The sequence below is a fragment of the Lonchura striata genome, chromosome 3, assembly GCF_050655825.1.
Source record: "Lonchura striata isolate lonStrDom1 chromosome 3, ASM5065582v1, whole genome shotgun sequence".
NCBI lineage: Eukaryota > Metazoa > Chordata > Aves > Passeriformes > Estrildidae > Lonchura > Lonchura striata.
This window is the reverse complement of record NC_140705.1, coordinates 70,197,296-70,212,276: the sequence shown is the minus strand read 5'-3', so window position 1 is coordinate 70,212,276 and position 14,981 is coordinate 70,197,296. Positions and strand designations below refer to the sequence as shown.

At 34.2% G+C, this 14,981-nt stretch overlaps 1 protein-coding gene across 7 annotated transcripts in view; it reads right to left on the bottom strand.

Annotated features, from left to right (window-relative positions):
• Positions 1 to 14,981, bottom strand: part of SIPA1L2 (signal induced proliferation associated 1 like 2) — a 129,863-nt gene that overhangs the window by 34,299 nt on the left and 80,583 nt on the right. For all 7 annotated transcript variants that reach the window (XM_021527120.4, XM_085576789.1, XM_085576792.1 and 4 more), the window contains 3 exons: positions 12,239 to 12,396; positions 10,146 to 10,722; positions 5,311 to 5,585 (listed from right to left, as the gene is read on the bottom strand). In XM_021527120.4, the coding sequence (XP_021382795.1) occupies positions 5,311 to 5,585; positions 10,146 to 10,722; positions 12,239 to 12,396 (1,010 nt within the window). The remainder of the gene's footprint in view (positions 1 to 5,310; positions 5,586 to 10,145; positions 10,723 to 12,238; positions 12,397 to 14,981) is intronic.

The following is a 14,981-nucleotide window of genomic DNA, read 5'->3' as shown; positions in this document are numbered from 1 at the left end:
ACTGAAATGGTCTAGGAGAATTATGGTCAAAAATCAAGACAAATATTCTAAATTCCAACATCTCAGAAACCTATTAACAGCAGTCATACATAATTAAAAAAAAAAATTAAATCCATTTTATATTTAAATAATTTCATACCACAATAGATGTATGTGACTGCTTACAGCAACCTCAGACAGGGCTGCTGCCCACCCTATCCCTTTGGTTTAAGGGAAGTAATAACTCTCTGATAGTCCCTCCATGGAACTGAAGAGTTGAAGCTGCCAATCCCTCCTTCTTGAAGATAAACTCAATGTGCTTCTGATTCTTATTACTATTCAGTTTTAAAAAGAATCTTTGTATTGGTGAGCTGACAAGCAATTCAGAGGCCTCCTAAAGAGCCTCTACATCTGTACTGTTACATGAAAAAGAGAAATACAGACAGGAACTAGATGGTCTTTAAGGTCCTTTCCAACCCACAATATTCTATGATTCTAATATGATTCCATGAGTAGCGAGAGGAAAGAAAAAAAGAAAAAAGGGGAAAAAAGAGTCTGGAACACTTCTTTGCATCTCTCAATAGAGACAAACAGCACTTTGCCAGGCATTTAGGGATTTTTTTTTTTTCTGCTTGACTGTAACAACTGTACAGATAATTAACTTCAGGAATTATAATTAATCCCTACTATAAGTTCATTCATAACTCAGTAAGAAAAAAAATCAAAGACTTTATTTGTATGAGAACCACTGTTAAGCACTTTCCACCTTTTTTTTTTTTGTTAGGTAGAGAGGATTAACTTTTGTAAGTAGTACAGCTTCCAATTAGTATAATTACATTTTCTTAGTGATAGTTCTTTCAGTTACTTCTATAGAACATCAGAGCCTAGACATTTCTGATATTTGCAGCCTTCTTAGTTTAGTAGCAGGGGTGGTAATTAAAAGGTTTGGTACATCCAAATTCTACTTTTACAAACAAACATTCAGTTTCAGGTTTTGCTGCTTCAGCCTGCCTCAGTTGATGTTAGACTTCGCTTCTTTCTAGCTCAGGTGGCTTAATTTATTAAATAAGTAAATAAATATTAAGAATCTGAAGGCCCTATGAACTATCCCACCAGCTCATGGCAAGCATCCCTGTAACAATAACTGAATTCCACCACACAGTAGCCTCTTCCCCTTCCTAAAAGCACTTTCCAAACATTCTATAGTATGTTGGTTATCTGTTCCTTTTAAAAAGCACCAGAAAGACAACTTTTTTAAAGAAAACATAATCATTTAAGGGGAACAAGCATCAGGACTGGAAAATAAGTCATTACATCTATTTCATTTCTAAGAAGGAGTTTGCAAGGTTCAAAAGAATAAAACAACTTCAGAAGAATTGCAGTATTACTTAAAAATGGCCCACAGGCAGTTTCAGTCATAGTTACTAAAGTATTTCCATTTTCACAATGACCTACAACAGCAGAAAAAGCGCCTCTCACTCGTTCAAACTGACAGTGGAAACTACTGCTCCTACAGCTCTCCAGCTTCTGTTTATAGCCAGCACTGGAAATTTTGCTTGAAGTTTTGTTTGCTTTCTAAATTTCCTAGAAATTGTTTCTTAAGCGGATCTGAAGCAGTTTCTTTTTTATATAAAATGGTAGTTGAACTAAGACAAACGCATAGGTAAAATGTAGTAAAAAAGAATCTAGCAAAATCTACAGTTTAAAATACATTTAGAAGTGCTGGAATTCCTTGATTGGATTTGGCTGATTAAGGATATAGTGTCCTTGAAAATTATTATAATACCACCAGTGAAAGCAAATCAGAATGAAGACCATTATTCTCCTGTTCAAATGCACACAATCCCAAATCAACAATTCTGAAGGGAGAGACCAACACAGAAAGAAACATGGCACAAGATGTATTGCTCCAGGGAATGGTTTTTCTCTCCCCAGAAACCCCTGTAGCTGTGACCATGTTAGTTTGACCCTTCCTTCCTTTCTTGACTCAACTGGCTGGGAGCCAAGTATCCTTCTTGTACTGAGCCTAGATAAGGCTCTGTCCCTTCCTTGTTTGCTCTTTTTCCCTCCTCTTCCCATAGAATAGACATCTTGGACCACAGTGGGGGTCTCTTACAGAGCCTCTTCTGGAATCTTTACCCAGCTCCTGAAACACTTTCCCCCAGGGCCTTGCAGATCTGGGCTAGCCTGGTAACTTCGGGGCGCTGTGGGGGTTAGGTATTTCAGTAAGAATACTTATTAAGATCTGAAAACAACAACCAATATATTTGTTCTAACACCACTTTGTCATTTAAGGAATTTATGTTTTAAATAGCAATTCCTTCTCTCTATCTAAATATCAGCCTGATGCCACACAAATAATTTTGATTTCTGCATCGATTTGTGCATGATTATTTAATTGCTGGAGCAAACTGAAAACAGCAGGAGCTTTGTCTCAAGTTCATTAATTTTACAGGATAGTAAATGAAAAGCCTTATTCCATGATTGCTTTTGCATATACTACTGTCAAGACTTCAGTAGAAAGATCTACATTAAGTAATGGAAGACATTTATCGAGTAGAATTTTCCTCTGCAATTTCCTAATCACTCTAACATTCCTTTGTAAGCACCTTCAACATTCAAATAGTTTATTTTCATGCTGAAATAAATGAATACAAGACAGTTTGCAGAAAAAAAAATCCTTGTTAATAGTTTATTGCTAATAGATTCTCCTCAGTGGATGAACACTTACATTTTGTTTTCTTTTAAAATGATGTATTGAAGATTATTTTTGGGTAACCTAACAGACAAAAAAAAATCAAGTAAAGAACTTGATTAAAGATCTCCACTTTGGCTGATATTTTTTCAAGGGACTGCTTTGGAAACACCCCTGCACACTTGAAACTCATTTTCATTTTAAGGGTACAATTCCCGAGACACTCCATGCCACTCATGTCCAATCTGTGTAAACTCATTTCAGAATTTGATCCCAGCAAGGAAAGAGTGATAGTAAGTAACCCAAAGAGAAATTCCTCATTTCTTTGTATTCATAAACCCCAGCAGAAATAGCTAAGCAGAAACTAGTCTTTCAAGAAGTAGAAAACAGCTGATTAGCTCAGAAAATGAAAGACTGGCATTAATAAAATGATACATTTGGATTTTTTCAAGAAATTCTGGATTTCTTTTTTTTTTGCTAAAATTATATTCTTGTAAATGTATGTAATTTTTTAATGCAACCGATCCTTTTAGAAACTGAGATTAATGCATTTTTATATCTATGCACCGTAGGCAAAATCTTAGTGGCTGAACTTGAAACCCTAGTAAGTAGCAGATAGGCTATCTTTTTTTCCTCAAAATTCTGATAATTTATCCCTTTCTGCCCTCTCCTCTTTTCCCTTGTTCATTAATAATATTTTTACAAACAAAGATCATATTTGTCAACTGAAATTCTCAGACTTGTCATGTAATATCTATAACTGTTTTCTGTCTGCTCTGATTAGATTATAAACATTGCAAAAAGGCAAGGTCAAACCTCTTCAGAGACTGGAAAGTCAAAATCACTAATCCTACTTTTGGGGATATACAAGTGAAAATGAGCCATTTTCTGTGGGAAATTGCTCTTTGAGAGAAAGACATTTTGGATATGTGTGTGTGTTTATATATATATATATACTAGAAAGGTGAAGCTAAAAAGAATTTAAACATGCTTTTAAAAACAATTTAGAATAGGTACATGGTTTTTAAAAATTCATTTTTCTTAGTAGTTTGTTGCAATTTTAAAGATGCTAAAAATTATGAAGAGGAGCAGCTTTTGCATATTATTCTCACTGTGGTAACACTCAGTTCAGACTCCTCCTACACATTCACTTGGGTGCTATGTACCACACTGATCTGGGATTTAAACAGATTTTAACTCTAGAAGAAGATTTATATCAAAGACAATATAAACAGTACATACAGTATGTATTTTTCTATCAGGGCCTATAAAATACACGTTTTTACCTTCAATAGAAAAGGATCAGCTCATTAGGCTCATATTCTGTAAACAGCTTGGAAATGTATACCAAACAAGTCAGTGAAAATTCATACCCAGAAACAGATGGTGAGAATAGCAAAGCTAAGCAAAGAGAGGCTTAATTGCAAATTTCTACCCAACTAAGCAAAACGGTGGTATTCTACATTCACAGGCATTTTGTTCAGAAAGGGAGGCATCATGATGCAGGTTGAGGCAGGGGACAGCCCTTGTGTGTCATACATCAGGCCAATGACTACTTGGAGAATTGCCACCAATTAAGCAGCATTCGTATACGGTTGGCATCAACTTCACAGTGCTGCATGCTACGTAAAATTTTATTGCTTGCTCTCTTGCCAAAAGCAACACATCTAATGTTTTTTCTGTTGAATTAAAAATCAACAAGAGATTTAAAGTTGGCCTGCTAAAAGAAGACAAGTAATTAAATTTACTCTGGTACAGTTCTCAATTGGAATGAGACAAATTAACACTGACTAGACAAGGTGCATGAGAAATAAAGTCACACTGTTACAAAGTTTCAATTTATTCCTACTTCTCTGCCTCATGATATTAAAAAAAAGGAGAAAAATGTCTTTTGTCACCAAAAAAGGAATACTGATGACAGAAAAATGCACTTAATCCCTGAAAACACTGGTACAGCAACTGTAATGATTGTTATTACAGACTTTCCCTGGGCATGAGCATATATTTCATGTTGCAACAAGATTTCTCTGCTTTAAATGACAAACTCATTGATGTAATTCACCATTTAACATGAATAAATTAGATATCTGTAGAAACTGAGTAGAACTCTAAGACTTGGTACCATGTATATCCAGAATGCAGTAATTCACTATTTTAACTAAATTTAATTTTTAAAAACCCACTGTAATACTTAATAAGAAAAAAAAAAACTTTTTCAAAAATATTTTTCAATAATCAAGAGTTGGAGAAATCTCAAAGATGGACAAGGTGCAATTTTGTGAAAAGGATTCCACATTTTTAAATTCAGCATTAAAACATATAACTCCTGTGGAAGGAAAGAAGTAACATCAGCTTCCAGGACAGCTCAGTCAAGATACATTAAAATTTACTTTCTACACTTTTAAAGTCATATATAGTAAATTTCTTGTAGGATCAAATTCTATCTTCTATAACAAGTTAATACGGGTTTTGGGGAAAAGATTACTTTAAGAGCCTCAACAATATTACCACGCAACATGATGGACAATATCCATTTACTGAAGGGCCTCAATAGAAGACTCATCATTTAAGAAAGGCACAGAGGAAAAAAAACGCAGACAGATACAAATGTTAGACTGAGAACTGCTGCTCCCTACCTTCTGGGTGCTCCATCCTCGTGTGGCTGAATAATGACCACTTTTACTGTCACCGATGTGCGCAAGAGGTCGATCATTTGCTCGTGGGTTAGAGTTGCCACAGCCACTTTACAGATCTCGACCAGGCGGCTCCCCTGCCGCAGGCCTGCTTTCCATGCGAATCCAAAGGGCTCCACGTCTGCCACTATCCCTTCAAAGTTCACGTGGAATCCCAGCTGGCCCAGCCCATTTCTCCGCAGCGTCATTTCCGTGGTTTCACACCCTCTGGTCACTATCTGAGGAAGCACCAGATTGTTACGCTATTTTCAAGGCACACAAACATTATAAAGTCGTGTATGGCTTGATATTATCTATCTTTAATATACTAACATTAAATTATCTTAACCTTATGTTTGAGCACATAAAACAAAATGAATGACACGTTTCATGACACTAAAAATCTTCCATCTCCAGGGCAGGCAGCCTGACCCATGTCAAGCACTTCTCCCTTGCTCAATGTTAACATAATGCCACTTATAACATACTGAAAACTTTACAGCTGGTTTAGTTTCAAAATAGAAAGCAAGAAAAATGCTGCCCTGTCAGTTACTTCATTCCTTTTTGGCTGACTGCAGGTGTGCAGGCTGTTTTTATTCAGCATTAAACAGCATTAACCCCAAGATATAACACGAGCCTCAGTTCTAGAAGCTTGTTTTCCTCGAGAAAAGAGCAATGAAGAAAATATTAATTTATTTTGCTTTATAGGCAGATTCCTAACTACCATCATCTCCAGATGAGGATATCACTAAAATGGGATGAGAGTTTCCATGTCATTGAGAAACTCATATTCAGTGAAAAGTAACTGTCATTATACAGCAGAGCCAAAATCCTTCTGGTTCATTTCTATAGTCTGTGAAACAAGTTTTGCTATGTAAATCATAATCATACAACAGTCAGAAGACAAAATTCTAGCCTGCATTACAAGGAAGTTTGAGAGCTACCCCAGTCTTGCCTTTTGCCAGTGTCACAAAACCAGTATGTATTTAGCTTCATTAGCTCAATTAGAACAAAAACTTTACCATTATAAAACATTATCAAAGATCTCCCCTAAACATTATCAAAAATCTCCCACAAACACTCCACCAAGGCAAATACCTGCCTTTTGGAGATGCATGTGTTACAATTCAGATCAAAGGATCTACCCAAGGTCATGTTACATTAAGAACAGTTCCACAAAGTTGTTTCTGCTGTTTATGGCTGGGTTTAGTGTGCATTACTAAAATAGATAGGAGACTAGTGTTTACTATCAGCTGTGCAGGATAGATCTCTGCAAAGGTTGTTTTATGGCTTGAGTTTAATTCAGGAGGCTATTTTGGAAAAGTTACTCTTGCTCTCCATTGCCTGCTTGAGCCAGAATCCAGGCAGGCTAGCTTACTATTTTATTGTGTACTTGCCACACCTGATTCAGGGGTGCATGAGAAGGGAGTGAGACTTTACACCTCATGAGATTTGGTACCTTAGTGAGTTTTAAAGCACTATTTCTTTAATAGAATATTTCTACATGGATATCTGTCACTCAGCAGAAAAAATTAGAATTTGCACACATGAGAACAAAGTTCCACAAACCCATGAGTTACTTTAGCTTTACTTAGCTGGTGTATGTTCACACTTTTAACCTGTGAGGTGAAGAAATACAATTAGCTCTCATTCATTAAGGGATAATCTTCTGTGAATTGTGAAATGTTGAAGATATTGTAAGGATCAGATATTCTGAGAATTATTGCCTGGAAATTTTGATTCATAATCTTTCCAGTTCTTCTTAAGATATAGGTTTCAAATTTAAAATGTGAAAGTCATTATTGAGATGTCTAAAATGTACTCAGGAGGCTTTATTTACAAAGTCAGGGTCTCATAACAAAACCAAAGCAGCTACTTCCTTTGTCATTTTTCAGCTCTGAGGTTTTAGTGTAGTTTAGAAAATTTTGTTTTTAAATAAAACTTTCTATTATGCTTATAGGTCTGCATGTAGTATTAGAACTATATAGCATACTGTCAACTTTAACATACTGTTAACCTAGCTCTCTTATGACTAAATTTCAATACAAAAAGAAAACCAAACTTCCATAATTTGTGAACTAGATAAGTGAAAATGAAATTTTCAGCTTTTTGTTAACTATACTTCCATCACAAGTTTTGAAAATATACATTTAGTCATGCAGTGAAAAGAAGAACATGCTATTATAGTCAAGAGCCCAACTGAGGGACAGAATTTATCCTTATTAAGCTACATAGTAGTCTTTTTTGGGGGCTGACACCTCTTTACTATTATGCCACAATTACAGACTACTGCAAAATGAATGCACCAGCCAAAGAATATGGATTTCCCCAACTCAGAGCACTCAAAATCTCTTCTTCAAGTCAGTTAAATATTCAAAAGTTGAAAGATAAGCAAGAGAAAGATTCCTGCCAAAGACCCATCTATTCCCAATGGAAAGTATTCCAGGAGATCTAGTTCTTCCCAAGTGTATATTCCCTAAAAGGTAACACTGCATATTACATAGTAATGTCACATTAAACATAGTGCTGCTCCACTTCAACACACGGCATTCTGCTGACTTGGTTGCAGCTTCACTGATCTTGTGGCCATAAATGAACTAAGATCTGGCTTCTCTGAAAGCACTTAATACAGATAAAGTTAAAAGACAGAGATCCTGTAAGTGCCACTAAGAAGGTGAAGAGTTTTTTTTTTAATATACAGGATACTAAGGAAATTTTGTCAACTCAATTTCTTGTCTAAAGATCCATTCAGTGTTTCCATTTAATCTTTTATCACCCTGACATTCTCTGTTATCCTAGAGCCCAAAACCACTGCTTTTCCTGCCTTCCAGCAAAACCCTCCAAGTTAATCTATAGCTTGCTGCTCTTTCTATAGTTAGATACTCTCCCTCACAAATACAAATTTGTTTAGACTGACAAGTTACAGCTCTTTTTTCAGTCCTGGACTGATTGTTTCACTTCAAACTAAAATAATGGTCTCAGCCAGCTTCTTACACCTTTTCTTAATCTGGATATTCAAATAGGTGTCCTTTTTATCTGCATAATTTAAATCCAGACAATAAAATCTAGTTATTTCTTTGACAATCTCATTTAGTAATTGCAATGTTCTACTCACTAGTTCTAAGAAATGCTTTAACTCATGACTGAAAAGGGTTAATCATCTGGTCACTGAAGATTGATATTACATCACAGTTTGAGCTTTCATGTTTAGCATCTGCTGGCACATATGGCTGTAAACCTCAGCTGTGTTGTGAGTCACTTGAAAGGTTTTTAAGGTTTGCACATGAACTGTGGCATCAGAGTTTTAAATACTTTTAGTGGTTCTAATGGTTCTATATCAAATGTATTTAAAGATTGCAGAAAGCATTCAATGTTATAAAATATTGAAATAACATCAATATGCAGATTTGAAAAGAGAGGAAGAAAAAGGGGAAAATGAGAAAAAGATGAGGCAAGAAACACGAACAAAAATGTTTTGAAACAAGTAATGATAATTAACTATTTTAATTAGTATGCAAGTTGGATAAGTAGCAGGGAAAGAAAAGGAAGGCAGAGTTCATTGGAATAGATGATTGAAGTTAATATTCAGGTAATTTGCGGGGATTATTTAACCCCATATCTGGCCATAACAAAGAGGTAGCAGTAAAGTAAACATAAAAAACCATTTCGTTTTTTGTTTTTAATTACCAGATCTTAAAGATTGGGTTATTTCCAGGTTTTGCAAAACTGAGTAAGTGAAAAATAGCAAAAAAAATTGTCACTGATGACACCAGAAATTTTCACTAGAACTTTAAATCTTGTTTCTCATTTGTGTTAAGAAATTTGTATTGCTCAGTTAACAAGACCTAATGGGAGCACTATTTTCTAGAAGGGAAATATCTGTCTTAGGAAAGTGAAACTGAAGACCTCAATTGAAAAGGATAATAGTGGCAAGAAGAGTTTAAAGACATTTAGCTCTTGAAATAACAATTCTACTTTGAAAGAAAGTTATAATTTAGAGTTGATATTGAGCAATGTTAAATGACACTGCAGTACTAGAAAGGCCCTAAATCATCAGCTGCAATCCAACTATGTCAGTGTGAAAACTGTAAGCAGACACATTTCTTTTCAGTGCCGAGCCTTCCAACAGAAGCAACCCCTAAAACTGTCTTAAATTAAGATCAAAGAGTGAAGTGTAACCACTAGCTGCATCAGCACATTTACCTTAGAGTTACTGTCATTTCATTTGGACTGACAGAAATAGTAACAGGACAGTAGTACTGACATGGTCATTAAGTGTCTGAAAAACTTCATCCAATCAGTTGGTAAAACTGACTTTAGTTGATGTAGTTTTCTTTACCTCCTGCACTTTCTCAGTACAGAGGAACAAATCAGCAGAACCACTTACATAAAATTTTCTGCTAATATTCTCATGGGTTATTACAAAAAGTATATTTTACATACTAAGATTTTATATATTTTTTAATTAATCATATTTCTACCTACAAAGGTTTGATTTGAGAATAGGCTACAGGCTAGTAAGAGGCAGCAGAAGCTTTTCAGTCCCGATTTCAACACTGGAACCATCAATGGCCTTGGGCAAGTAATCAGATCAATGGTATCTGAAACCTTACCCCTGAAAAACAGGTTGATAAAATTTATCTCCCATGCTGTGAAGATTGCTATTTGTAATTCTCTCTGAAGACCAAAAACACTCCTGAACTATAAACCCAGAACATTTTTAATTACATCTCAAAGGAGATGTAGACAAATAACTGTTCATAAAAACCCTGGAATTCCAGTTTAGAAACTGTACTTACTTCAAGTCTTTGAACAATTTCTCTGATGTCTTCAGTACAATTATCTGCTGCAGACAGAAGAATACATTCTCCTCTTTCATAAAATATTTTGATGCTCATTAATCCAGATGTCCATCCAATAACATCTCTGCAGGAGCAGTTAAATACAACATTTTTTGATTCCTTTTCAATCAACATGATAAACTCATTGGAGATTCCAAGGAGACATTCAATGTCAGCAGACTGGCCAAAATCTCGGGCAATCACATTCCACATAATTGCTCCAACGCTGAATAGATGTGCATCTTTCCTTGGTTTCACTTTTTCCTTCTTTTTTGCCCCTAAAGTAATAAAGCTGAACTTGGCTGAAGTATCCACTGTAGCTGTGGTAACAAAATTTTCTGCCAGATCTTTCAAATATTCTTGACGTGTCCTTGTGGCCATGGCTCGAAATTTTTCCGATTTATGTGCTGCATTTTCAGCATTAATAACTTTGGCTAAAAGGAAGTCCCTAAAGACTGCAGACTTTGGGAAAGTTACTCCTTTGGGAATGGGTGGACCAAATGAGGGAACATCTTTTGACCGTGAAACACCAACACTGGAAATAGAAAAAAAAAAACAAACAACCAACAAAATTATTAATTCCCTAAAAAAAAAGCCAAAAATCAGATGATAAGCAGAACTGTGATGTCTGCAATCCATTTATGCAATTAAGTACAGCTTTGACATGCCAATTTGCAGAGGTTTCAGACACATCAAAGAAAACTGGTTGTCTATTTTAGAATACCTTTCTGTTTGAAATACATAAAGGATATTATGGAGGTATCTTGCTAAAACAAAAAATCAAAGATAATTTCTTAAGGTGTCAATGTCTCCTTTCTTTAATGTAATAAATATTAAAATGTATTGTGAGAAAAAAATGAGAGAAGTATTTTTTTAAATTATTTTTATGTAAATCTATAATTTTCAGCTGTCACTCAGTTGCATCGTCTTAAAACTAAGAAACGTAAAATCAGAAACAGAAATTAATTTTTATCTTCAATTCTTCTTCTACAATGAAGTGTAAATTCAATGAAAAGATATTGGTGTCAAATGTGACTATAATGGAGTATTCTCCACCTGTTTAAGCTCCCTATTCTATGCTCATAAAATTTGAAAACATTTACAATTCTTGGTCTAGACAGTTCACAGCCAAATGTAAGAAAAATAGGAATATTTCCTAATTGATATAATTATACCTCTAATTGATTGATACATAATATATTTCAACTGAAAAATAATTTCAAAATAATGTACACAGTAGGTACAACTACTATTTGTTTGACTAAAATACAATCAAATTTGGAATGATGGATAGAGTTTAATAATAAGAAAAATATAGCTTAGAAAATGTCATGTATTAATCAACACAAAACAGTTACTGAAACAAAATCAAGTCCTAAAAGATAGTTTATGTTCTAGTAGACCACTAGAAGACAGTAATATGACCCACCCTCATGATGTATTTTAATTTCATTTTAAGCAATGAATAAATAACATTTGTAAATAAACCTGTGTAATTATGCTTCATGTCTTTATCACTATTTGCACAATTACAAATCAATTTACTCATGTGTTTCCACCTTGGTTACCTTGCTAAAATTCATGATGCAGTGACTTAAATGTGAGAGTTAAAATCATCTGAAATTTATGATGATTTTCCATTCTCCAAAGGTCTTTGTTTATGTGCTTAAAGGCTATGACTCATCATATTGTCATACTCAGGGATTCATACAGTATTCTCAAATACTTTAAATAACTTTTTTTAAAAAAGGAAACATGCAATACAAACTAATTTCTATTGGTGTGCCTGCAAATCTTGTTTTCAGTAACTTGTTATATCCCCATTTTGTGGCCATAAATCAGCAACATGGAATTCTGCACATACCCCTTTGAGTCTACAAACTGTGCTCCATAACTCTAGATGTTTGCAGGAGAGACACTGGGGTTTCAAATTCACAGCAGAAATTTTTAAATCGAGTACATAATATGAATAAGAAATACAAAATATCTAGAAAACACAGTTGAATTGTAGTCTTAGTAACAAACTTATATAGTTAGAAGGCTGTACTCACCTATAACACACATTTTCAGTGCAAGGATTATGCACTTTGACAATGACAAATACATGTTGAAAGTGGGAACGAATATTTTTTGGAGTAAAAGGAAGTGCTCCTGGCTCTTGGAAGACAATGGTAACTATGTCATTTCCTATATGCCTTTTCCTTAGCAGCTAGACAAAAAACATGCATTGAAAAATTAGTTATTAAAAATAAATAAATAAAATAATAAATTCATCATCTTAGGAAAAAATCAAACAAGCCAAACCAATATAAATAAAGCATATTTTTTCAGAAATAACTTTTATTGCATTATGGATAACAACATATCACAACTGCAAAAATATAGGGAAAGGAAATTAGACTAATTTCACAAAAATACTAGTGAATTTTCTCACATCTCCACACTAGCTCTCCATAGTTTCTTCTCATTTATATTTTATTCTATGAGAAAAATGTATTTCTCTTGTTCTTACTAAAGCATCACTTCAGTAATAAAAAAGTGTTGCATCACTTGACATTTCTCACTATCCAGAAAACTGTACATCCATTTCCTCTTTATAGTGTAATACTTGTCTCTACAATAAAAATATAATATTGCTCCTACATCTCAATAAAACCTCCTTTTCCATGTCACAATACTATTAAATATTGTCTTTAATATAATGATCTTAATTTTGAAAAAAATATTATCATGAACTTCCACTACAAACGTTAGTAACTGCATACTTGAGGAACAGAACCATGTCTGCCAAAGATTTTGCATTGTCAACTAGTAGCATAAAGACACTTAAAGATATACCTTAGCTCATGTGTAACCAAAAAATATTTAAGAATAAATTTACTTGAAAACTTTATGACAGAGCAAGTAAAATTTTCTCTATCAAAGTGATTTCATGGAAAAGAATCTTTCTAGTAAGAGTATTTTGTTTCATTTTTCCAGTTCCACTACAAGTTAGTATTTAAGCTACCAACAACAAAATGCAAAGTTGCACACACTAAAGCCTAGAACCCATAAGTATGTTTCATTACAGCCCTTAAAATAACATAAAGGATGATATTCCAAAGGTAGTCAGAAGGGCCAAAGTCACAATTTTAAAGCACTAAGTACATCTGCATTATTTTAAACATAATCAAAACCCCAAATACAGATAAATAACTAAGACTTCTTATGTAACTTGAAAACAGGCATAGAAATCAGTATTTGTTAAGTCATGTGGCTCAGTCAAGTTCTCAGGTTTCTATGAAAATGAAAATAACTGGTTATTTGAGCCATTTAAGGATCACTTCTTCAAGGACCTGATCACAGATCTAAGTGTGTCAGGCATACTTTAATTTGCTTATGTAGAGAGCCACACAATTAGATCATAGTAGAGCAGCACAAGTTAATGTTTAGAAGTTATTACTATCTCACAGGTTGGAATTTACAACTCAGTTAAATTTGTAAGCAACCTTCCAATTACAAGGTACAAGGTGATTAATTTCTGCCCTTATTGTACCACGAAGTACCCAATTACTTCTTCTTGATACAGTGGTTCATGCCTATATATTTCCATAGAGTAAATTATAAAAATGAGAATGCAATCCTCTTTAAATGTATATATATTTTTTCAAGATAATTACTGCTTTCAATAATATTTTCTGCTTTTGTAGACCCCTTTAGGAGGTTCTGCTTGCCATCGTACAAAGCGTAAGCAAGAACAGCATTCACTTACTTGAAGGTAAGTTTTAGAAATGTTTGAAATTTTACTAGCTAAGACTTTTACAAAGTATGGCAGTCCTATCCCTAGGATATTTTTTAAGAGTGGAAACCTCTAAAAGGCACAATAAAAGAAACAGAAAGACAGGTCATTATTTTTAAGAACCTTACCAAGACTGTAGAGATCTTAGTGACTCCTTCAGTTTAAAATAAAACCAGTGTAACACTTATAAATAGTTGTCATGCATAAGTGGTCAGTCAACTTCAACACAATGCAAAAGGCAAAGCACAGTTGTGGCTGTGCACAGAGGATCAGAATGCAAAGAACTTCTAAAGTGGGGAAAATTAAACTGGGGTGATCTGGAACATGGAAAGAAGTGCTCTGAATAGGATAAAGGAAGAGGAAAAGAATAAAGTATTGAATGGAGAAGAAGGAGGGAATTCATACCTCTCTGGGAAATAGGCAATAAGGATAGCATACTGAAAATGAAAAAGGAATTGAAGGAAACCGGAACTCAGCAAAATGATCTATAAGAAACCCTTTTCTAGTTTCCATTCTATAGCCTACATTTTTCTCCCAACTTTTACCTCCTAGTTTGTTTGGGTGTTCTTTTCAGGTTCTCAGTTTCCCCTTCCTCTCCCATTTTGAGGTCTGCTCAGGTTTGGGGGTTTTTGGATGCTGTAAAATTATTTTTTTTTAATCTGCCTTTCTAACATACTCTAAAGAATCTCATGCCAGTATTCAGCATTGATGTTGACAGGAGTTCTCAATTGGGTGCAGTAAGGAAGCATCATTGTCACATTAGAATTTGAAAATAAACATAATCAAGTATGATAGGCAGCCAAAAGGAAATCAGTGAAGTGTTATTTAAGAATACAAGACACACAAAGGGGAGTCCAGTCAGGAAAATATGTTAGAAAAGCAGAATCCATTAGATTAAAATTACTTGCACTAAATTATAATTATTATATTTATTCCCATATTTTAGTGTTTCAATTCTTAATTTTCAGATATGCATCTCTGAAAGAAAACACTGTCTTAAAACTTAGCATATTAAC